A 22,887-nucleotide genomic window follows, 5' to 3' on the forward strand; every position below is an offset into this window, starting at 1 on the left:
TAGCAGGGGTGGAGGAATGGAGGTCCCCGATGGGTAAAGGGAGGTCCCACAGGAGAAATCCAGAGTCTGGAGCCTCACCTGCCCCTCCGGGGGCCCAGAGGTCTCTGGGGGCCCATGCAGCCAGGCTGCGGGGTCGAAGAGCAGGGCCGTCGCACAGTAATGCACCAGGCGGGACGACTGTTTCAGGGTCTCCAGCTCCCCGGCCTGGGGAAATGGGCAGTGAGCACTGGGGCGGTGGCCAGGGCAGGGTCATGGGACGCTCCCAGAGGACGCGGGTTGGCCACTCACACTGATGGGCATGCTGGCTGGGGCGGAGCGCTGCTGCCACGTTACAAACAGGTTCTCCATCTTCATCTGGCGCTCCAGTTCTGGGGGTTGTAGGCATCAGTAGCGGCCCCCAGGAGCGGCCACCCCTGGCCCTGCCAGACTCCACAGATTGCCCTGCCCGCTTCCCGGCTCGGCGCCCTCACCTCTGCGCTCTGCCATCTTGATCTCCAGGAACTGTTGTCCATGGTAGATGACAGGATCGGGCGGTCTGGGCACAGGGCCGAGGGAGGAGCTGGGGCGGGCGGCCGTGATATCCCTCAGGGCCTCATCGAAGGGGAATGTGTCCAGAGGAAGGGGGCCCCCACCCCGAGAGGACCCACTCAGCCGTCCCTGCTCGCGGCTCAGAGGGGGGCTTGCACTTCGGATGAGGGTCTCTGCTTCCATGGTCGGCAGCAGGAATGGGTTTGGCTCCTAAGAGAGACGGAGCCTCACAATGGGTCCATGGCCTTTGCCCTCAGACCTCCTCTCCCACCGCCCCCGTGGCCTCCTCTCTCAGACTCTCCCTCCCCACTGCCCCTGCCCTCAGCCTGTCCCCTCTCCTGTTCCCGAACTGCTACTTCCTTTAGCTGACCACTCAGGAGAGGAGGGAACCTGAGCAGCAGGCACCTTTTCGTCGCGCACTGGGAAGTCCAACTGGCCGTAGTGGTGGAAGAGCCCAAGCTTCTGGCTGAGGAGGCAGAAGATGAGATGGGCGCGTGCGTTCTGCCACTGCACAAGGCGAACCAGTGCTCGGCCCAGGGCCGCCCCCAGGTCTGGGGCCCAGTTGTAGGTCAGCAGCTGCAGCTGGAAGTCAGGGCTCAGCGTCAGTGGGATCATGGAGCCCCTCCTCCCAGCCAGCCCCTGGCCCCACGTCTACCTTCTTGTCCATGACCTCCAGCAGCAAGAACCTCTGCCGGGGAGCATTTCGCCCCAAGCTCCCGTCGCCTCCCGGCTCGAAGCGCTGTACGGCTTTGGCAGCTACGGGGTCAGGGAGGGGCAAAATGAGGGTCTGGGGGCCGATCCCCCTCGATCCCACCCTGCATGCCACGGGGTCAGCAGCGCCAGGGTCAGTCACTCTGAGCCCACCCTCCTCCGGGCCGTGGCCTCACCCTGCTGGGTGGGTCTCCTCCACTGCGAGAAGTTCCTTCCCAGAAGCAGCAGACGCCGCTCAGCGGCCGGGCGGGGAGTTGGGCCCAGCTGTCCAAGGGAACAAGGACTGAAGACCTCTGGCTCAGAAGCCCTAGTGGGAGGGACGGACAGAAAGCAGACCGTCCATGGCCCCATTCCCTGGTTATCTCCTCCTGGGCCAGCCCCCCACCTCTCCTACCTCAGCTTCCGCGAGACCCCAAACTCACAAATGCTGCTCAAAGATGCGGACACTGGTGTCTCCAGCCATTGAGGTGACCAGAGTGGTGAACTCAGACAGGACAGATGGGAGCAGGAACCGGGACACCATGTGAGTGGAGCTCCTGGACACCGAGGCACATCCTGGATCCAGGACACAGAAGTCACGGTGGGACTATGGCATGGGGACCAGGGCAGGAGCTTAAGGGTGGGAGGGGGGCTGGGGTCTCACCCATCTGAACCATGAACTCCATCCAGCGCTGAGCGACAAGAGCAAACACAGGCTGCAGGGTGCCTGCCTCACCCTCCTCCAGCTGTGTGGTCCTGCGTCTGAAGACACAGCAGGAGTAACAGCCTTGCACCCATATACAAGACGGCTGTGTTTACATGCACCCAACATCCCCTGTGACCACACACACACACCTTTGTCTCTGGGCTCCAGACTCTGGGCCTGCTGCCCGCTCAGTCCCACCGGGAGTCCGAACACTCTCTGTTTTGTGACGCCTCCGGCCCCGAGTGTCTTCTGGCCGATCCAGGACAATGTCATCAGTTGTTTTCGGGGAACCCAAGTCCCCACATTCTGTTTTACTCTGGCAACAATGCAGTGAATGAGGAGGGGCTAAAGGGAAGGGGAACGGGGCGGAGGATGGAGGCATCATGGACGGTAACAAGAGCCTGGAGGATTTCGAGGCCCGGGTTTAGGCCCTGGAGGCTGGCCAAGCAGCCTTGGACAGGCTACTCAACTTTCTGGAGCCTCAGCTACCTCACTGTGAAAGGCCTGCTGCAATCGTGCAGGCTGTGAGGATCCGACAGGAAAAGTGGAAGTGAAAGCACTTAACACTGTATCAGTGAGAACTTGCCACGCTCTGCACACTCCTATACAAGGCACAGAGCAGTTTTACACAACAGGAGATCTGGGGCGGGGCCTGTAGGGGCGTGTAGGGGAGACAGGAGGCAGACAAGAAGGCAGATGTCAACTTCACCACCTCCTTTTCTCCCATTACCAGCATATCCCAGAAGCTACGTCGGCCAGCTTTGCTTGGGGGTGTCACAGGCTCGCCAGGGCGAGGGCCAGGGCCAGGGCCAGGGCCAGGGGGAAAGATGCTAGCTCGGCCTGCAGGGCTCTTGGTTTCCAGTGACCCGCTCTTGAGACTTCCTGTGGGCACCAGACATTACAGACTCCTGTCACTGACCATCAATCCCCATTTCAGACAATCTAGCCCCAAGACTGGTAAGAGAGTGATGTGTCACTTACTCTGCCTGTTCCTGAATGGCAGTATATGCAACTGAAGGTGCGGGCTGTGTTTGTGTGAAGGGAGTTCCTGACCATATATTCCCCCTCTGAGTGAGTGACCAGCATGCATACATTTCTACCAAGGCGTATCACCTTGCTGATGCAGGGAAGGTGATGGACAACTGTGAACGTGTATTTCAGATGGGGCCTCTGCGACGTCTCCCCAGACTCTCACGTTTGCACCTAGACCTGTGAGGTTCTCCAGACCCTGCACACCTGGGGACGTGTCCTCTGTACATAGTGAAGCTGGCAGCAGCCGGAGCTCCATGATGGCATCAGCCAGGGCCTGGCGAGCTGCTGCTCGGAGCTTCTCCTCCAGCTGCACGATACTGATGTTCCCCTTTTCCCACACATCCAGTCGAAGCCGTGGGGCCCCGTTCGGAGCTGGAGGAGAGAATGGGGGCCACTTGAGTGTGTCCCTGGTTTCTACAGCATTAAATGAACACCCCCTCCTCTGACCAAGCTTCCCTACCTGAAGAGTTATCCGGCACGACTGGGCAGCGAGTGACTTGAGTCAGCTGCTCAAATTCCTCCTCCTGCAGTGGGTCTGGGGGCCCCGGAGAAGAGGGGGGGCATGATGCCAGTGAGATGGGGGCTCCCTCCTTATCCACAAAAGCTAGAGTGATGCAGGCGACCCCTGGGTAGAAATCCACAGGAAAGCTCAGGTCTGGGACTTCCAGGCCCTGCCCCACCCCACCCAACCCCCCTCAGCTGCAAGGCTGGGAAAGGCCCTCACCCGCGAGACAGGAACAGGCTTTCCCATGCCTGGTGGTGCCACGGGCCCAGGCCCTGCACTGTACCTTTGCCCCCAGTGCCTTGTCCTCCAGGCTTGTTGTACAAGTAGATGTCCAAGTCGGGGAGGCCACCCTGTGGTGGGAGTGGATGCTGGGGAGAGAACGGCCACCGAGCACTAAGACCAGGCAAATGGACAAATGCCATCAGGGAACGGGTACCCACAAGGGGAAGTGGGGGACAGCTACACGTAGAAGCACAGGAAGACACAGGTAGGTAATAAAGGCCAGGGAAGGGGGGCCTGGGTGTATACAGGTCCATGGGCAAAGGTACATTGGCAGGGGGCATCTGTAGCAAACAGTTACACAGCAAGGGTGTGTGGTGGGTGGAGGGCCTGGTGCAAGCGGGTGGGGAGAGGTGCGTGCAGTCTCACCTGGAAGTGGTTCCGGCTGTTGCTGTCTGTGTACTTGGGCGAGTGCAGGAAGATGAGCAGATTCTGCCGCAGGTACCAGGCCAGGGCAGGAAGCCAGGGCCTGCAGGAGGGCGGCAGCGCCAGATGCAGCACCTCCGAGGGCAGACTTCCTGGGGGCTGGATGAACTGCAGAGGGAGGGAAGGAAGGGGAGTCAGAAATGAAGGAAGAGGTTCCCACGGAGACCGTCCCTGCGGCTGGCTGCGTGGGAGGAGCCATGCAGGGAGCCTGGGAGGGAGCTGACCTCCACATCAGCCGGCGTCAGCTTGCAGTTCCGAACGAGCATGACTGTGATGACGTCCAGGGTGGCCTCATCCAGGCGCCGACGCAGAACCCGCACCAGCTCATCTGTGATCTCGGGACCTGGACACAGCCACAGTGGCAAGGTGGGGACACGGGCGGAGGATCCAGCTACCCCCATCCCAGCCCTTAACCCCGGACTCAAACAGACTCCCATGCACCAGAGGCGGCCAACACCAGGTTCTGGTTCTGCCAGGCTACTCGTACGTGACCATGGACAAGTGAGTCTAACCTCTCAAAGCCTCGGTGCCCCCCTCAATACAATGGGGATAATAATAGCAACTACCTCATATGTCGCAGTCTTAGCCCAAGACTAGTGCACACTTTTGAACCATAAATAAATTAAATGAGCCAGTTGCCTACTGGATGCCTCAGGCTCATCATATCCCAAACCGAACCCATCATCTTCATCCCAAACCTGCCCCAGTACCCGGCCAGTGGTACCACCATCTATCCACACAGTCACCCAGGACAGACACCTGGGTGTCAACTTTTACAGCTCCTCTTCCCTAAGCTGCATTTCAGTCAGCGACAGGTCCTACCCCTAAACACCCCAGGAGCCTGTCCTTTCCCACCCAGCTCCTGCTCAAGAGAAGCCCAGAGCATAGCATGAGCTGGCATAAGAAGAGAAGTCCCAGAGGACTTTGGAACCTCATCTGGTCACTCCCCTACCCCTCCTCATGGCCCTCACCTGCCTGCCCTACGCCATGCACCAGCAGCTGGATATGTCTGTCCACTTGGCCCACAGGACGAGCAGCATCTGAACCTCGGCTGGAGGCCATGTCCAGGGGGGAACGAGGACCCTGCAGGGAAACTCTGGTCAGGGCCCGGCTCCAGGGAGCAAAGTATGAGGGAGCACGGGGGCATCAGGGAGTGGGGGGATACATGCCGAGGCTTCTTCAGAGTAGATGGGCTCCTGGCTTCGGGACAGAGCTAGGGACGGGGGCAGGGCATCGCCGTCCCATGGCCGCTCACTGCAGGACGTCTCCAGGAGCCTGGGAAAGAGTGGCAAGGGCTTTGGACATACCTCCTCCTGCGCCAACCTTAACCCATGCTGTAGCCCATCTTCTCAGGGCCCACATACCGCAGATAGTACACAGCCTTCGTTGCTCGCTCCTGATAAACAAACATATTCTTCCGGTTCACCACGGAGAAGGCATTGAGCACAGAGCGCAGGGCCTGGATGGCTGTGAGAGGAACATGGGTTTAGGAAACTCCCTTCTCCAGATCCCGCCCCCCCCACAACCTCGACTCCCCTGAACTCTACCTGCCCTCTCATGTCAATCACATACCCCGAGAGACCCCCATGCTGGGCCCCATTTTGAGGCGTGAGTGGACTCGAATCACGGTTCCCCACACAACGTCACAGGAGAAATGGCCAGGGACAAACTGCATGGTGGCTGCTAGGTACCCTCGGGGTCCACAGCTCTCATCAGCAGTGTAATCTGGGGGAAGGGAGACAGTGGATCAGAAATGGGACACAGCCCTCTGCCCTCAGAGACTTCTCACCTGTGAACCGGCCTACCTGTCCTACTCCTCGGGCCTATTACTCTGCAGGCGGGATAGATGGTCATTCTGGGTAATAAGATAGGACCATGCTTTTAGGAAGATAAGTCACAGCACAAAGGTTTTCAGAACTATGTCAGGGAGATGTGGAGAAGGAGCTAAGAAAAGGTGTCAGGCAAGGCAAAGCATGAGAAAATCCTGAAGATAATGCCAAGACACTCTGAGCCTGTCACAACATATACATATACATATACACACACATATACATATACACACATATACACATACGGGGTACACAACCTTCCCCCCCCCTTGTGTACTCATTGGGAGTTGCAACAATAACCCCATTAAAACAAAAAGGGCATGACTGCTTACACACACGTGCAGCAAATTGGGGGGGAACTACGTCCTGTGCTTTGGAGGACAGCTATCCCAGAGAACCCAAAGGGTAGTGTGGCTCTACGCAAGAGCCCATGGCCATAGCCCATGGCCTCAATCCACCCTTTTTAGGTTTCCAGGTCGATGAGGAACCTTCCGGTAGGTCAAGGTGGCAATTTGGTTTCCCAGAGAAGCTGCTGTCAGATGTGAGCAGCATGCAGGATACCTGGGAGGCTGCAGAGTCTGGAATGGAATGCTGGTTGCTAAGGGTTTCAGCAAAACCATATGGAGAGACTAAAATGAGGAAGGGCTGGGTCTGGATTCTGACTGATCTAACATCCTGGGCTGCTGGGAGCCATTGTGAAGTAAAAGTGCTTGGCTGTCACAGCTCATACTCAATTTGCAGAAGATGCTTCAAAACCCTGGGAAGTCCATCAATTACGGGGATTCTGCTTTGATATGGAATACGTCCCAGGATGAGCTGAGAGATGTACTCTCCCGGAGCTGTTAGGAACGCTCGTCCACAGACTTGCTGAGAATGTTAAAGATAAGGAGTGATCTGACTTTTATAACAGAGAGACAATGGCAAAGGAATGGCATGATCCGGCTTTCCTCTGTGAGCTGGGGTGAGAGGTCATGAGGAGTAAGAGAAGGGAGCAGAATTGCAGAGACTTCAATTACCATCTCGAGTAGATTATCACGTTTCCTAACCATGACCAGAAATCTCAGATTATCACGTTTCCTGACCACGACCAGAAATCTCAGAAACCCCGAAGGGTTCTGTGCCTGCCTGCCTGCCTAGAGGGACAGCCAATCAGAAGGCAAATCCTTCTACCGGCCCTCAGGCTCCACCCCTCTGTTTTTCTCCCCTGTGAGCTGGCCCACTTGTCCACGATGCCCCTGCCCCCTTCTTCGGCCCTGTCTATTACCCTGCAGGGGAAAGACGGTCATTTTGGAAAACAAGGCAGGGCCAGAGAGAGGCGTGCATTTAGGAAGACAGGTCACAGCAGGGGCCTCTTCCGTGTACCTTCTCTCCTGTATTTCTCCCCCTCTGCTGGCTCTTTCCCGTGGAACATAAGGGTGCTCAAGTCTCTACCTTATTTTAAACTCCTGCCTTGCCTCCCACCTTCCTTTAGTTTCTGCCGGATCTACTTTGTCTCCTCCTTCACTGCCAGGCTACTTGAAAGACCAATTAGTCCCAGCTTCTCTTCCCGAACATCCTTTCATGTTTCCATTTCCTCTGGTTTCTACTCCCGTCTCTCCATCGAAAGCATTTTCACTAAAGTCACTGATGAACTCGCAACAGCCAAACCTGGTGATCCTTTTCTGTCCTCTCCTCCTTGCCCTCCCTGTATTACCTGGCACTGATGGCCAGTTAATGGTGACTCTACCCGCAGCTTCTCCACAGAGTCTTCGATAAAGGCAAGGGCAGCAGCATCCCCTGGGGAGGGAGGCTCCTGGGTGGGACCCACCACCACTGGGCAGGACTCACCATCACTGGGCAGTGGTACCCGCTGACGGGAGTGGAAGGGCGTCTCGCTGCGCCATAGATCTTCTTCACTCTCAGCCACCAGAAGAGAGTTACACACGTGACTGTCATGAAGGTCCTGAAGCAGCAGCCGCTGGGAGAAGAAGGAGCAAGGTCTCAGGGAGCTGAAATATTCCCCCATACAATGGTGGGGGTCGTGAGGGGTGATCAAAGGCTGGAGAGAACGCCCATTACCACTGGGGGTAAGAAGTCAAAAAGAGCACCTGTAACCACTGGGAGCTCAGAGATGACGTCTGACAGCCACTGGGCTCCAGGCTCTGAGCACTGAAGCCCAGTTAGGAACACCTGTCCCTCCTCTTTGCCAGAATCGGCTCACCATCTTAAAAAAATCTCTTCTTTCCAGCTTTCCCTGACACTGCAGGTGGTCAGATCCCTGTTACACGCTCTCACACCAGTCTCTGCTTTTCCTCTGTAGAAGCCTTCACAATTGTAGCGGAAGTAGTTAGTGTGTTTTAGTTGTTCCATGTCTATCTCCTCCACTTGACATAAGCTCCAGAGAGTCAGGGTTTCCCTCTGTCTTGTTCACTATCGTGTCCCAAATGGTAGCACAGTGCAATGAGAGGGAGCATCTCACAGACTCTGGGAGGGGACTAGAGAGTAAACCACCCTGGGGGTGGGTTAGGGAGCGCTCCCCAGTTTGTAGGGAGCCTGGGGACTAATAGCATCCCAGTAACTAAGGGTCAAAGAAAACATCCAAGATGGATCAACAGCCTCTGAAGGTCAACTTCCTGGAAACCCCTTCCTCATCTGGGCTGTGTCCCATGCCTGGAAAGCCCTGCTGCCTCTTACCTGGTTGACCTCCCTGCAGATCTCCCCAACTCGCCTCACCAGGAGTTGCTGCAGGTGGCGACACTCAGTGCCTGGCCCCCCATCCTCCCGAATCAGGCTCCTGGGAAGGATGGATCAGACAATTGCATGGGGAGGGAATGGGGGGAGGGTGTCATGGGAGTTGGTGCCAAGAGGAACCATGAAAAGGAAGGAGGACTGGACAAGGGGAAGTAAACAAGATGGGAACTGGGAAAGATGGAATTCTCGATAGCAGTTCTGGAAGCCTGGGTTCCATGCTTGCCTCACCAGCTGCCATACTGAGGCTTCCATCATGCAGCTCACCTTCTCTACCCTCAGATCTTCTTCCTCAGAATGGTGGGTCCTCCCTTCTCTCAACACCCCCACCCCTCTCAACACTGACTACAGCAGTACTGAACCAGATACCTAGGTATGGTTCCTGGCGCTGCCGCTTACTAACTGAGATCCTGGGCAAGTGTTTAACTTATCTGTGCTGGAGTTTCTTCATTCAGACCACGAGGACAGTAATACCTCATAGGGCTGTTACAGATTAAATGAGTTGATCCATGTAAAAAACTTAGAACGGTGCCTGCCGCATAGCAAGTACTTGTTAAATATTACCTATCATCCCTTATTTTTATGTATCTACAGCTCCTGAAGCTGCTGTGAACTACAGATGCTCTTAATGCTCGGCTAGGAACCAAAATCCTCATCAGCTTTCAACTCCATTAGGAAAGCAGAGTGATGTGCTTTGCTACAGTCTGTGGGAAGTGGTCAGGAGCCCCCAACCTTAGAATACAAGTCAGACCCCTAGCCAAACTCTCAGCCCCAAGTCTAGCCTTCTAACGACACTGAAGCGGGGTGACGTGGGACCAGGGAGAAGCTAACATCAGAGTCGGGTGCAGGGCCCCGCTGCTCCTTACCGCGCGTGTGCATACACTTCCACACGGTCCTGCAGCACCCGGACGATGAGCCAGAAGTCAGGCAGGCAGGGCCCAGGGAGGCCCGCAAGTGAAGGCTGTGGAGGCGCCGGGCCGGGCGGGGTCCGCAGCGTGAAGGGGGCCTTCTCACCTGGGGTCTCACTGGGACCCTCACTGTCTGAGCCACTGCTGCCACCGTCGTAACCTGTGTCAAACGTGAAGTTCAACCCCATCCTTAGGCTCATCTGAGCCCCAAGTGTATCAGCTCGGTGGGCCCCTCCAGGTTAGTCCCTTCTGATGGCCCTGCCCAGACCTTTCACTGTGCAGCCCTGAGTCCACTTCCCATCAGCTTAGTCTTCCATGCCCCACCCCAGCTTACCTAGGTGGTCTGAGTCCACACTGCCCTGACTGGACATGAGTCTGAGTCCCCGGCTGGGCCCAGGCTGGCTCCCTGGGAAGAGAAGGGAAATGCCTGGAGCCTCTCTCAATCCTGCCGAGGATGCCCTCTGAACGTGGAAGCAGGGCCAGGGAGGTGCAAGTCCGCTCTTACCTCGCCGGGGCAGGCTGGGCAGACTGATGAGCGGGGGGCCCTCAGAATCCTCTGGAGAGCCAGGGGCTTGGGGGCTGGCTGTCAGGGCCTGAGAGGCAGGAGGTCAGGATGGAGTACAGGCCCCACACTTCCACCACCACCTGCTCCGTTCCCAGGTCAGCCCAGGAAAGACTCACCTCCCCTTCGACGCCTTCCGCCCTGTCCTCCTGGCTGTGCCAAGCCCAGGCCGCCGAAGGGGGCTCCCCATGGGACCCACCTGGCTCTTGGCCAACTGCCACAAAGAAGAAGCCGCTGTCGGCGTCCTCAAGAAGAACATGCCCAGGGAGGTGGAGGCGGCGGAACTCCTGGGGAGCAGGAACCAAGGGCAGAGGTTAGGCAGGACAGCCCTCCCTGGTCACGGCACCCCACGCTTCCTCATCATACCCTCACAACTACCTGGTGAAGCAGACACTAGCATCCCTACTGCTGAGTTACGAAAAGGCTCAGTGACTTGCCTAAGGTTCAACAGGCCCAGTGGCAAGGTTGAGCTGGGTCTCTTCCCACTGAGCTGGGCTGCCAGGCGTGGGGTAGAGGTCAAACAATAGGGTGAGGAGGTGAACTCAAACCAAGAGAGGGCCTTCCGGTTCTGCATGTGGAGTCCAGGGACGGACGGGCACCCAGGTGACCAGGGAGCATTCTGCGGGCAGCATACCTCCTTGAACTGTGTGAGGGAGCGCTCTGGCCCGAACACGAAGCTCAGTGGCAGAGTCTGGCGAAGGCAGGTGGAGCGTCCGAGAGAGCTATGGATGTGGGCAGCTGCACGGTGCAGGGCGGGGCTCTGGGGGAGGCCCCCTCTTCGGAGTGCCCCCACCATCTCGTCCTCCAGCAACCAGCGGATCTGCAGGTGGAGAGCAACCCAGGAAGTGGTGAAGGGCACTTCCCATGCTGATTGGGACATCACTGCACTCTTAGATTAGAAGATACTGGAAGATACTCCACCTCACAGACTGAGAGGCCCCACTTGGACCCCAGCATAAACAGGGTGCCTCACCTCACCATCTGATGGAAAGGGTGTCAGTTACAGTGTTGAGGGGCTGTCACTTGGGTTGGGGGAGGGAAGGCCCTCACCTCACTCATGGTGGTCTCAATAGCCAGTCTGTGGGGTGTGGCCAAATTAGAGAGTCCTGGGTGCCTAATTGGAAGAAAGGTTTAGATATTGGTTTCCAGAAAACAAAACCAACAGGGAACAAGGAACTCAGAGAGGGAGCATAAGGAAGTACCTGTCTTCTCCTGGAGGTGGCAGTGGGGGCCCCAGGCCATCATCGGATGGTTGCCCTGGGGATCGTGGGAAGGAGGTACTGCTCTCAGATGTTGACCTGAAACAGGGTAGGAGCAAAGGTCAAAGGTCAGGAGCTATTATCCTCCTAGGGCCTCCTCAGCATTCCTTTCTTGGAATCCTTAAGGTACCCTTAGTCCCCAGGTGCCCACAGATTCCTTAATGGTCCCGCTATTCCAACAAGACCCCAGATACCCCCCACCAAACTTGCTGTCCCACCGGTGGTGCTGAGGGTCTGAGGTCGGGGGGAGCTCCACTTCCAGGGGCAAGGTCAGCACAAAGACGTCCAGAGTGACACTGAGGTCCCGCAGAGGAACTCGGCCTCCAATGGGGGGGCCTTCCAGACTAGAAAGCACCTGGCCTGGGAGAGGGGGAAAGTCAGGGGTTACTGCAGCCCTGGGATGAACACAGCTTCCAAGTCTCCAGGGCTAAAGAGTTACACCCGTAGGCTCTCTCCCCAGGCAGGCAGACAGGCTGCATCAGACCAGTGGCCCTCCCCTAGGCACCCCAAACTCACCCAGGCAGGTGGGCAGGCTGCACACGGGTACTGAGCTGTGCTGGCCGCGTAGCCGCACAGAGCATGTGAGGTGCAGGAAGAGTGGTGGCAGGTCATGTGCCAGGCTCTCGGGCCCCGTGGGTGAGTCGCCCCCCAGGATGCTGAAGGAGTCTTCATCAGGGTTCACGGTATCTGCGTCTGACAATGAGGCGGAGTCCAGCCCAGCAGGCCCCAGGTCTGGTTCACGGCTCTCGAGGTATTCCACCTCCAGCTCTGGGTCACTCTCGGTGACCACACAGCAGGCAGATGTGTCTCCTAGAGATACACGTCATGTGGTCAACAGGATAGGTTGGCAGCAAAGGCCCCCAAATCCTGGCTTGAAGCAGCCTTTCCACCTCTACCCGCCTGCCTATATACCTTCTTCTCCCATGAGCTCAGCCTCTGAAAACTCCAAGTCACTGACTTTTCTGTCTCCTGCGTCCCGGGGGCCCTCATCCTGGGCAAAAGAAAGAGACAGGATGATCCAAGGCAGGGCCTCAGGGAACCGAGAGTTAAGAGGATCCGGGTGGGTCAAGCGGGTCCTCTGGGGCTACAGGTTGGGGGTAGGAGCGAGGTAAGGGAGAAAGCCACTCACCTCACGCCTGCTCGACGGAGGGCAATAGAAGAAGTAGTGGGGATTGGAGGGCACTGTGCGGAAGTAGAGACCACTGATCTCCAGGAACTTCTCCTGGTTGGGGGTTAGAAGGAGGATACGATGTCAGTCACTGCCCGGCAGGACACTGCTCCCACCCTAGAACAGACACCTATACACCCCCAACCCAGGAGGGACCACTGCCCCTGTGCAGGCAGGACTCTGCCCTCTCTCCCCTCACCTGGATGAGGCTATGAAGGGCATCATGCACCTCTCCTCTGAGCTGGCAGACGTCTGTCAGAGATATCTCCAGGCCAGGGTCTGGATGGCCAGGGACACGGGTGCTCTGAAACTCAGGCTCACTTAGGTCCTCGGTCTCTATGCTGAGTGGTCAGGGTGGGGTGAGGGACAGTGAAGTGTTAGGAACCATCAAGGCCTAAATGAGCCTGCTTCCCGAGTGGGAGCAGCACACACCTGTCTGTCTTTGCCTCTAGGAAGGGTGCCTATTAGCACACGACACGGGCGGGAAGAGGCCGGGAGAACCAACCCACCCGTCTTGGCTCTAACCTCCACATTGCTTAGTGGCTGGACATTGCTGTGAAACAGAGGAATGAGTAAGGCTGACTCCCAGTTTTCTGACTTGGACCAGTGGGTGGAGGGAGAGATCTTTCACCGTGGAGGAGGGACACAGGCGGAGAAGCAAGGGTTGGTGGGAAGAAAGTGCACTCATTTAGGAGGCATGAAAGGTGTGGGATCTAGACCTCCAGAGAGAGAACTGGGCTGGACTTCGATCTGGGCATCACCAGTGTACTCATCCTTCCGCTCCTTCTGCTTCCCCAGTGCAGATCCACTGCAGACACCAGACACATAGCTGTCTGTCTGCATGCCTCTCTCCCTCCAACAGTTTTTGCCTCTATGAAACTCACAGTTTGGGGGATTATTACTATTATGTGAATGTCCTCAGAACAAACTTCTACTTTCACTGATGGCCACTGACAACTCCCCACCCCTAATGCAGCTCAACACTCCACACCAGAACAGGAGAGCCAGGAGAACAAGGAGAGTAGGAGAGGAAGACCGCCGTGGTTGCCAAATGGGAGAAAGAAGCCTGGGCAGGAGGGGTGGGAAGCCAGGACAAAGCACGGCTGGGGACTACCGTGCCCAGCCACTCCCCCAGGTCAGAAGGCCCCTGCTTATAGGGGCTTGTCTGTGTGCTCCCTTATACGTCATTCAAGGACCATCCCAACCTGGACTCAGAAGCCAAGACAGCTCGTTCCCGAGGCTCGGGGCCCTCCTCCACACTGCTGCTGAAGGGCCCAGGGCTGAGAGGACCAGGGCTTGGGGGTGCATGAGGCAAACCCCGAGTGTGGCCACACAGTGCGAGCAGAAAAGGGGTGATGTCTACTTCCTGTAGTAGCTCCTCACAGGCGTCCACTGCTATCAGCATGTCCTGCGAGGTCACGCTCTGTGCTTGCTGCAAGCTCCGGAACAGCCCTAGTGGAAGTGGAAGGGGCCACGAGGGTCAAGCTCTGCAAGGGCCTCTCCAGTCCCCATGCCTGTAATCCTGCAAAGTGGGCTCCTCCCTGCCACGGCGTCACACTCACCACGGACGTAGCATCGCTGTGCATGCTCCTGCAGCAAGGCACAGTGGGTAGCTGCCTCCTTGTGCCTGGGCTCCATCCAGGCTGAGGAGAGGGAAGGCTGGTCGAGGAGCTGAGTCCTAGCAACAGGAGGAAAGAGACGGCTTGGCCAGCTCCCCTGGTGACACCTCAGACTCACCATCCCCAACCTTCCAGTGGATCATCCCTGGGTCCCTACCAAATGTATCCACGGCCCAGCAAGCTCAACTGATGTGCTGAGGAAGTGCAGCACGAAACGGGCAGGACATGGCTCAGAAGCTGAGCTCCTGCCACTGGCCATCAACCTGTCTGCCCGTACCCCTGAGTATGTATCTGAGCCACAGCTGGGGGCCACGGTGGGCTGGGAGTTGGGAGAGGACCTAGGTCAGCACTGAGGGCACTCACCGGAAGACGAGGTCTCGGGGCGCCTGAGGGGGCTGCACACCCACCATCTGCTCCCTCAGCGCTTCCAGGGAACAGCTATAGATGTAGACAGGACACCGCGTCCGGGGCCCATCTGCACCCTCTGTCTGTGAAGCCTGGCGCCCAGTGTAAGCTGGTAAGTCCTGATGAAAGGGTGGGCTCAGCTCTCCTGGATTCTGGGCACTGTCTGTGGGCAAGAGGTGGCACATGGCTTTGAGCCCTCTTATCTGTGCCCATTTCCGCTGCTGCTTAACTGACTTAAGAGTCAGCAGCCTTACCACTGGCTGGGGTGACACTGAGGATGGGGACCTGGGACTTTGTTGCCCTGACCCCGGTTCCTCCCTGATCTTTCAGGCTGGGAGCCCCACTCCAGTCCTCGAACTTAGACTTTGTTTCCTCTTGAGAGGGTCCCTCCAGGCCATAGGCAGCCAGATGCTGGACATCTGAAGAGGAAAAGCAAGACATAACTCAGAGCCGCCTGCTGGGCTGTGGAGGGAGCTCCAGGGCTTGTATCTGAGGGGGTCAGTGAGAGAGGTCCGCGGTTGGTACCTGAGAAGGTCGCAGGGAGGAAAGTCAGAAACACATGCTGGGGGGTCACAAGCCTTGCATAGCAGCGCCACTGAGGGGGCTGGGCAGAGTTGACAGGCCCGAGAGTTTCAGAAGGGCCTAGACTCTGTAAGAGAGAAACAAACTTAGAGCCATCTATAAGGGACCATCCAATGCCCGCTCTCTTCCTCCGCCCGAGAGTCCATCCTCAGGGATAGCTTGCAAGATCGGGGACCAAGGGGAATGATGGCATCCTGTCAGTGGAGGGGGGCACTTAGTATCCCCAGTGATGGAAAGCTGGGGTGTGAACATGTGGGGACGGCAGGAGGTCACTATGACAAAGGGCTCAAGAAGATGCACCAGTGCTGACCCGGGTGGGAAGAACTGAGTCTCCGCTGGCCTGGGCGCTGCTGCCTGCTTCATCCTTCAGGATCCCACCGTCCCCCACCGGTGGCCCCTCTGGACCTACAATGCGGGTAGAGAGGGGTGGGAGAGAGCAGGGCTCTGAGGTGAAGGGGAGGGGAGGCCAAGACCCAGACAGAAGGCACCCTGTGGGGTGGGGGAAAGCGGCTGGGCCGAAGTCCGGTGCTGGGAACGAGGCGGGGGCTCACGTGGACTGTGGCAGCTCCTCCGCAGCACCTCACGCGGGAAGGCGGCCTGGTCGGCGGCGGGCAGCGGGATCTCCCGGTCACTCAGCTCCTGCCCCAGGCAGCTGTGCAGCAGGCACAGCACCATGTCGTTGGCGGGACAGGGCCCCTCGGCGAGAGGGACGCCCTCTGGCTCTGCCCGACACACACTCTGCTCAGCACCAAGGGTCTCCTGCTGCCCGGCGCCCCCGGCTCAGCCCCAACCAGCCCGGCCCCTCCTGCAGCCTCCCAGCCCCCTCCTGCCCCCTCACTCTTCCGCTCATTCGCAGACTCATCTGCCCTCTGTATTCTAACACTCCCTGGCTGGCTGGCCCTCTGGGTACAAGGTTCACCCACCTCTGGAAAGCAGAAGGAAGAACATCTGGATCTGCTGGCACTGTGGCAATAGTCCCATTAGGTCAAAACGGAAAGGGATCTCGTGGACACAGGTGTCTCCTCCCTGGTCCAAGCCTGGGAGGGAGGGAAGGAAGACAAGAGCGCAGTGAGGCCCACAGTCCCTGTCTGTGGCTGCCTTCTCCCCACCCGCTCCCCTGCTCCTCCCCAGGGGCCCCCTCCCCACTGACCATCAGAGACCCTCGGCTCCGGGGGCAGGGGACTCCACTCCTTGCTCTGGCACAGCTGTATCAAGTACTCAAAGCTCAGCATGGAGCCTATGCAGGCAGCATCCCGAGGGTGGAGCTAGAGGAGGAATAGCAGAGGGCAGGGGTCAGCCCCTCCTGGCCAAGAGGACCCCAGCCTCCAGCTCTCAAGGAAGCCCTCACAGTCACGGACATTCAGAACACGGAGACTCAGGGGGACCAGGAAGCCGCCAAGCTGTGCTGCTCCCAAGGGGATGCACCCAACCTGGAAAGTGCTGGGGTACTCCTGAGGCCACTCACAGCTCGAGGGATCTCCGAGTACGCCAAGTCCTGGAGGTGCCTCCAGCTCTCAGGGCCGGGCCCCACTCGTCCATACTGCGGCTCCACCCACACCTCGGTGACCAGGTTGAGCTCCGAGTCTCCCTCCAGGGCCTCCACCTCCACGTCATTGTCATCATCTGTTGAGAAGCTAAAGGAGGAAGGGCTCTGAGCCTGGAAGAAAGGAGAGTCCAACCCACCACCACCTGGTTGGGAGCTGGTCCACGGAGGGCGAGAAGGCCAGGGCACACGGGACAGCCACAATTCACACGTGGTCTTTCCAGACCTGCGTCTGCCCAGTAAGGCATCTGGAGACAGTATCTCCCACCCCAACTCTCAGCACTGGGAGACAGAACTTCAGGGGACAGTAGGAAGAAGGGGGAGTGTGGAGCAAGGCGGCTCAGAGAGGGGCGGGGCCTCACCTGTCCTTGGTGGAGGTAGAGTGCGGGGGGAAGAGGATGTACTGGACGACGCACGTGTGCCTCTCTTCGACTGCAGCCTGCCCCGGGGGCTCGTTCTGGGACAGGAGGGGAGAGCTTGGCCCTGCCCCGCCCAGGCAGAGGCCTGGCCTGGCCCAGCGCTGGCCCTCAGCACTTTAGCCCCCTCCACACTGTCCCGGGACTGGCCTCAGGCCTCGGGTCCTCTGGCCACAGGGTCCCTGTGAGGCAGCGTTTCCAGGGGTCCCAACCCAGCTCAGAGGTGAGTATCCCTGGGATGATGATGGACCTTGGTGGGAGGGGTCGTGAGGGACAGCACATACCTGAATTGGAAGCTCCAGGACCATGTTGATGATTCCTTCCCCGCTGCAGGCAAAGTGGAACCCTTCCGAGAGCCGGACCCTGAAGGCCCACAAGAGTGGGGGTGGGGACAGGATGAGATGGGGAGAGACACTCAGTGTACAGCCCCTGCTTCCCACGCCACTTACATACCCACTTTCCAGCAGCCATCCAGGCAGACTTGTCTGCTGGTGGCCCTGCCCAAACGACTGGTCCCTCAGGGGTGGCAGGTCCAGTTAGGGCCAGAGGCCAAAATAAACTGAGTCGGGGGAGTCGTGGTGGGGAGGGCAGCAGCCCACACTGCTCTTTGCTGGATCCTCTGCATAGCAGCGGCCACAGCAGAAACTGGGGCCGAGATGGGGCAGGATCTGGCTTAGGCTTTCTGCCAGCTTCCAAACCCAGAGTCTACACTAGACTCTGCCCCAAGTTGCCCAGCAGGCTTGGTGACGTACTCAGTGAGGATGGAGAGGAGCTGGGCGATGGCACTGAGCGGCAGTGCGGGGGCCAGTCCCGATGGGATGCTCCAGAGCCAGCGCTGATGGTAGAGGTAGCGGGATAGCGACGCCAGGCTAGAAGAGGCCGAGCGGCCCGACACCAAGGGCAGTGGCCCTGGCGGCTCCAGTGTCAGCAAGAAGGGTGCCCGGTAGTCCAGCGGTAGCTTCTCATACCTGAGCAACGGGGGCAATTCCCAGCTGATCTCTACTCATACCCAGCTTAGCCGCAGCCCCCCACGTGCTCCTGGCCCTGTCCCCACTCTCTTTACCAACCTGATGAGCAGCTTGTCCAGTGGCTTATGCAGGACCACAAGGCAGGGCCGATCAGACAGGGTCTGCTGTGGCCCCAGCAGGGGGGGTGACTTGGAGGGAGAGTTGCCCCCACCGGTGCCCCCCAGCCCTTTTCGTTTCACCTTGGGTGTTGGCTCCTTGCTTTGCACCCGGTGGGGGAAACGTAGGCGCAGGATTTCTTCCCGCAAATCCGACACGATCTGAGGGAAAAATGTGATCGGACCCTCCTACTCCCGTCTCCTACAGATGTGGAGAAGGGGCCCACAGACAAGGTGAGAAAACCTTGTACCCCAAGCCTTACTTGGTCTGGGGGCTCCTCCCTCTACTGGCCCTGGCCCTGGGGAGTCTGGGGAGAAAGAGCTAGTCAACATTCCAGGGCTCCTTGGTCTGGGAGTGAGTCGGGGCCCAGCTCACCTTGTGCCGAGCCTGTGCTGGTGTGCCAATGGGGAAACCCAGGCGGAGCACCATGCACGGGGCCTTGGAAATGATGCGGACCATGTAGAAGGAGGAGGGGGGCTGGTCTGGGGCACTGGGGAGAAACGGGAGGGAGTCCGTGAGCAGCCCTTGGCTGGGAGAAGATGGGTTTAGGAGGTAGGAGGGAGAGGGTTTGGGGTGAGAGGAAGAGACGTGGGAAGAGGGGGAGGGGGCGGAGTGAGGGGACATCACTTTGCCCACCTGGAGAGCAGCTTCACATAGGAGTAGCCCTCGACTAGCACGAAGCTGCTCCAGTCACGGAGCAGGGAGGTCAGCGAGGAGTGTGAGATCCTGCACTGCACGGTGCTGTAGCGGCCATTGCTGCCCGGGGTGTGCAGGTGCTTGGGGATTGGCCTGGGAAGAGGGTGTGGAGAGAGGGCAGCCCTCCCAGCCCCAGTCATGGGGCAGAAGAACAAACTGCTACCTCTCTCTCTACTAGGACCTGTCTGAGGATCTGAAGGCTCACAAGCAGGAGGGCTAGGACGGCTCGGAGTTTTCTTGGCCAAGGTCGGTATGGGCTCATCTGCTGCTTCCCTTCTCCATCGCTCCCCGTCCCCTCACCCCAGCCCCTCCACCCCAACGATGGCCCAACTATGGCAGATACCCACGTGTCATGTTCCAGGATTAGCACTAGGCGATGCATGTGCAGCCAACGCTGCCATGAGTTAGCATCCATGGACAGCACTGGCTTCCAGTAGGCAGCGAACTGGGCGTGGGAGGAGTCGGAACCACTGTGCTGAAGGGAGAGCACCTGGGGACAGGAAGGACAGCCTATAGGAGCATTCATGAATAACCTCCACGCAGCAAACAGAGCCGTGGGGCTCAGGGGGCCAGAGGTGGCACTGGTGTAAGGCTAAAGGAACCCACGGCCCAGCCTGGGACAGAGGCCAAAACGGCCTCCAATACGAAGGCTGGATTAGGATGAACGAACCCAGGGACAGGCTGTGTAGCCCTTTAAAGCTGGATCCAGGCAAAGGATGGAACTTCCACCACTGACTTTGGAGGAAAGCCGCTGAGTGATGGCAGGAGCCCAGGATGGGGCCATTATTTGCTAGCATAAGCCCCCTGCTTGTCAGTGCTAGGCTGACAGCCGGGCTGAGTGTGGAGAAAGCACAGGACAAAGGGAGCCATGGTCCTCAGGAAATGCACAGTTCACGGTGGTTGGCTGAAGGTGCTGGGTGAGGCCAGAGTATGCCACATGGAGACAGGCAAGGGGGCTCGCAGTCGTCTGGGAGACAGCCACCTAGGCATTCTGCAAGTCTTTACCTCTGACACCCGCGGTCTGCTGAGGACAGCCTCTCTCTATAGACCCTTCCTTCCCCCGGGGGCGTGGAAGGAGGGAGGGAGCTCTCAAGGCGAAAGCTCAGGGTCCTGGTTTGGGGGCCTTAGATTTGAGAGGAGAGGAAAACGAACGTGGTTCTGGGCTCTAGATGCAGTGCCAATCCAAGTCTGGGTGGGCACAAGATGGGGAGAGTGAGCGTTGGGGCCCCTCACCGGGGTGGTGGAGCCGGGCGGGATGTAGAAGAGAGGCACTCCGCTCTTGGTGCTGTCGGGAAGCGTGAAATGTTCCGGGACTGAGGAGAAGGACTGAAGGTGGGCTAGCATCTGGTCCGTCTGATTAATGCTGCAGAACAAGTGCCAACCCTGAGCCTCACCGGACTCCGGTGAGTCAGAGGAGGGGAGCCCCAGGGGCACAGGGGGCCCTGGACACAAGCCTAGTGCTCGGGGTGACCCTCTCTAGCCCCCAGTTTCACACATCTGTCCCTCCACACAACAAACGGGGCACCCCTCACTGAGCAGTGACCTCACTCACCTCTGCAGCGTGTTCCAGAACCGCCGGATAACGTGGGTCCGATACAGCGAGCGAATGGGTTGCCTTAGTGCACAGGACACATCGTGCAGGATGTCATAGCCACCTTCCATTGTCACTTCCACCCGGGTGCCTCGAGGGCCCTCAGGCTCCAGGGGCCAGGGTGCCACAGCCACGTACTCAATGCGCATGTTGTGTTTCCACAGCAACACCAGTTTCACCTCCAGCTGGGACCCTCCTTCAGGGGAAGAAGGAGAGCTGGTTAGGGCAGGAGGGCATGGGACTCCAGGCCTGGTACTGAGTCCTAAATGAAACCCCACCTACCACATGAAACTCTAGCCTGGCCAAAGGTTCCAAGCGTGGTTCCACAGAATGCAGGCCCGGAGCCTGCCAACTGACACAAACTGAAGTTTGTAGGAGTGATCTGAAAACAAAGCTAAGTTCCGGATACCACACCATCCTCAGCTGACTCACCTGGGGCCAAAGGAGACGGAATTGGAAGCTAAACGCTATGAGAACTAAGCCCTGAAGGCCACTCAGAACCCACTTGTCTCAAATGACAGGCAGAATCTGTCACTGAGACACCCTCTCATGCACGGTACACGTGTGGCTTCTGCTTTGTTCAGACCTGTGGGATACAGCAGGACCTAGCCCCTTACCTTTGGCCAGTGTGACCTCTCGGACACTGTAGCCCTCTCGAAGCCGCACAGACACGGTGCTGACCAAGTCAGCCAGCACCTCCTTCTCAGTGTGCTTCTTCCGGCGCAGGGCCAAGGCAGGATTGCTACTTGCGGAGACCAGGTGCTCATTAAACAGGCGGTGCTGAGAGCCTAGAAGACCAGTGAGGATGGGGAAGGGGAAAGTGTTTCATCTGTTAGCTGACAGAGGCACAGGAGCAGAGGCTACACTGAGTCGCAAGAGAACAGAGCCAAAGCCATCAGCCCCAGTTATACTGCTAGTGCCCCGGGGACCCAAGCCCTAGATGGATTCCTGCATCATCTCTAGGTCCACATTATATGCCCCCGTTCCCACACCTGCCCCAGTCTGCCACTCACCGCAGTAATATTCAGGGTTCAGGGCTTCCCCACTGCGCAGGAAGGAGTAGAGGAGAAACGCCCGGTGGTAGACAGTCAGACCCAGGTTGCCTGGCTCGGGCTCAGGACAAGTGGACAGGTAGGAGCCAAACGTTGCCATCGCGATGAACTTCATCAGTTCCACATTGGGCACATGGCCAAAACTACAGTCATAAGAATAAACTCCTCCTACCTGAAGAAGTGAGCAATTAGAGACCTAGCTCCAAAAGAGCCACCGGGCTGGGTGGCTGCTCCCATCCCTGACCCACACGGTGGGAAGTGGGCCCTGTTCTCCCAAGACAGACCACTGCTCTGCAGCTTTCCTTCCCTGAGCCCTTCTGTCTGAAGCCCATGCCATGTAGCCACACCCCTCTTGCTCCACATCAAATACCAGCCGGCCCCCATTCACTGAAGATTTTGGCCACTGGTTCATTGGATTCCTGTCATCATCTCAAGACTACAGTGTCTAACAAAGTGCTTCTCAAACTTTAGGGTGCACACAAAACACCTGGGGATTTTGTTAAAATGCAGCAGGTCTGGGGTGGGGCCTGAGATTTTGCATTTCTAACAAGCTCCCTGGTGATGCCAAGGCTGCTGGACCGTGGACAATATTTTGAGCACAAAGCCTAAAGATTGGAGATTGGCAAACAACATATAATCTGTGTCAAATCTAGCCTATCATCTATTTTTGTAAATAAAGTTTTATTGGGACTTCCTGGTGGTGCAGTGGTTAAGAATCCGCCTGCCAATGCAGGGGACATGGGTTCGAGCCCTGGTCTGGGAAGATCCCACATGCCGCAGAGCAACTAAGCCCGTGCGCCACAACTACTGAGCCTGCACTCTAGAGCCCGCAAGCCACAACTGCTGAGCCTGCATGCCACAACTATGGAAGTCCACACGCCTAGAGCCCGTGCTCTGCAACAAGAGAAGTCACCTCAATGAGAAGCCCGCGCACCGCAACGAAGAGTAGCCCCTGCTCGCCACAACTAGAGAAAGCCCGCATGCAGCAGCAAAGACTCAACGCAGCCAAAAAGATAAATAAATAAAATAAGTAAAATAAATAAAGTTTTATTGGAACACATCCATGCCCATTCATTTTCTTATCGCCTGTGCCTCCTTTCAGGCTATAAGAGCACAGCTGAGTAGTTGTGACAACCACATGGCCCACAAAGCTTAAAATGTTTACTAGTCAGGGGACTTCCCTGGTGGCGCAGTGGTTGAGAATCTGCCTGCCAATGCAAGGGACATAGGTTCGATCCCT

The 22,887-nt window shown here is 57.9% G+C and overlaps 1 protein-coding gene across 1 annotated transcript in view; it reads right to left on the reverse strand.

The window, feature by feature from the left end:
• Positions 1-22,887, reverse strand: part of SZT2 (SZT2 subunit of KICSTOR complex) — a 50,401-nt gene that overhangs the window by 8,543 nt on the left and 18,971 nt on the right. Inside the window, exons 8-61 of the mRNA XM_082834383.1 lie at positions 21,609-21,819; positions 21,213-21,383; positions 20,557-20,791; positions 20,238-20,367; positions 19,352-19,494; positions 18,945-19,097; positions 18,684-18,798; positions 18,252-18,469; positions 17,937-18,152; positions 17,469-17,547; positions 17,131-17,225; positions 16,691-16,859; positions 16,376-16,490; positions 16,149-16,262; positions 15,777-15,947; positions 15,536-15,630; positions 15,169-15,292; positions 14,898-15,062; positions 14,602-14,806; positions 14,182-14,297; positions 13,825-14,071; positions 12,819-12,960; positions 12,581-12,673; positions 12,364-12,442; positions 11,968-12,261; positions 11,670-11,811; positions 11,395-11,490; positions 11,243-11,306; positions 10,827-11,012; positions 10,312-10,479; positions 10,136-10,223; positions 9,965-10,036; positions 9,589-9,790; positions 8,669-8,768; positions 7,823-7,952; positions 5,739-5,891; positions 5,531-5,633; positions 5,336-5,441; positions 5,138-5,249; positions 4,391-4,509; positions 4,110-4,274; positions 3,745-3,829; positions 3,417-3,581; positions 3,161-3,328; positions 2,655-2,806; positions 2,074-2,240; positions 1,883-1,980; positions 1,662-1,794; positions 1,416-1,546; positions 1,184-1,284; positions 934-1,110; positions 471-738; positions 289-368; positions 79-204 (exon numbers count right to left, since the gene is read on the reverse strand). Of these exons, the coding sequence (XP_082690509.1) occupies positions 79-204; positions 289-368; positions 471-738; positions 934-1,110; positions 1,184-1,284; positions 1,416-1,546; positions 1,662-1,794; positions 1,883-1,980; positions 2,074-2,240; positions 2,655-2,806; positions 3,161-3,328; positions 3,417-3,581; positions 3,745-3,829; positions 4,110-4,274; positions 4,391-4,509; positions 5,138-5,249; positions 5,336-5,441; positions 5,531-5,633; positions 5,739-5,891; positions 7,823-7,952; positions 8,669-8,768; positions 9,589-9,790; positions 9,965-10,036; positions 10,136-10,223; positions 10,312-10,479; positions 10,827-11,012; positions 11,243-11,306; positions 11,395-11,490; positions 11,670-11,811; positions 11,968-12,261; positions 12,364-12,442; positions 12,581-12,673; positions 12,819-12,960; positions 13,825-14,071; positions 14,182-14,297; positions 14,602-14,806; positions 14,898-15,062; positions 15,169-15,292; positions 15,536-15,630; positions 15,777-15,947; positions 16,149-16,262; positions 16,376-16,490; positions 16,691-16,859; positions 17,131-17,225; positions 17,469-17,547; positions 17,937-18,152; positions 18,252-18,469; positions 18,684-18,798; positions 18,945-19,097; positions 19,352-19,494; positions 20,238-20,367; positions 20,557-20,791; positions 21,213-21,383; positions 21,609-21,819 (7,752 nt within the window). The remainder of the gene's footprint in view (positions 1-78; positions 205-288; positions 369-470; positions 739-933; positions 1,111-1,183; positions 1,285-1,415; positions 1,547-1,661; positions 1,795-1,882; positions 1,981-2,073; positions 2,241-2,654; positions 2,807-3,160; positions 3,329-3,416; positions 3,582-3,744; positions 3,830-4,109; positions 4,275-4,390; positions 4,510-5,137; positions 5,250-5,335; positions 5,442-5,530; positions 5,634-5,738; positions 5,892-7,822; positions 7,953-8,668; positions 8,769-9,588; positions 9,791-9,964; positions 10,037-10,135; positions 10,224-10,311; positions 10,480-10,826; positions 11,013-11,242; positions 11,307-11,394; positions 11,491-11,669; positions 11,812-11,967; positions 12,262-12,363; positions 12,443-12,580; positions 12,674-12,818; positions 12,961-13,824; positions 14,072-14,181; positions 14,298-14,601; positions 14,807-14,897; positions 15,063-15,168; positions 15,293-15,535; positions 15,631-15,776; positions 15,948-16,148; positions 16,263-16,375; positions 16,491-16,690; positions 16,860-17,130; positions 17,226-17,468; positions 17,548-17,936; positions 18,153-18,251; positions 18,470-18,683; positions 18,799-18,944; positions 19,098-19,351; positions 19,495-20,237; positions 20,368-20,556; positions 20,792-21,212; positions 21,384-21,608; positions 21,820-22,887) is intronic.

The sequence above is a fragment of the Leucopleurus acutus genome (assembly GCF_964270905.1).
Source record: "Leucopleurus acutus genome assembly, chromosome: 2".
NCBI lineage: Eukaryota > Metazoa > Chordata > Mammalia > Artiodactyla > Delphinidae > Leucopleurus > Leucopleurus acutus.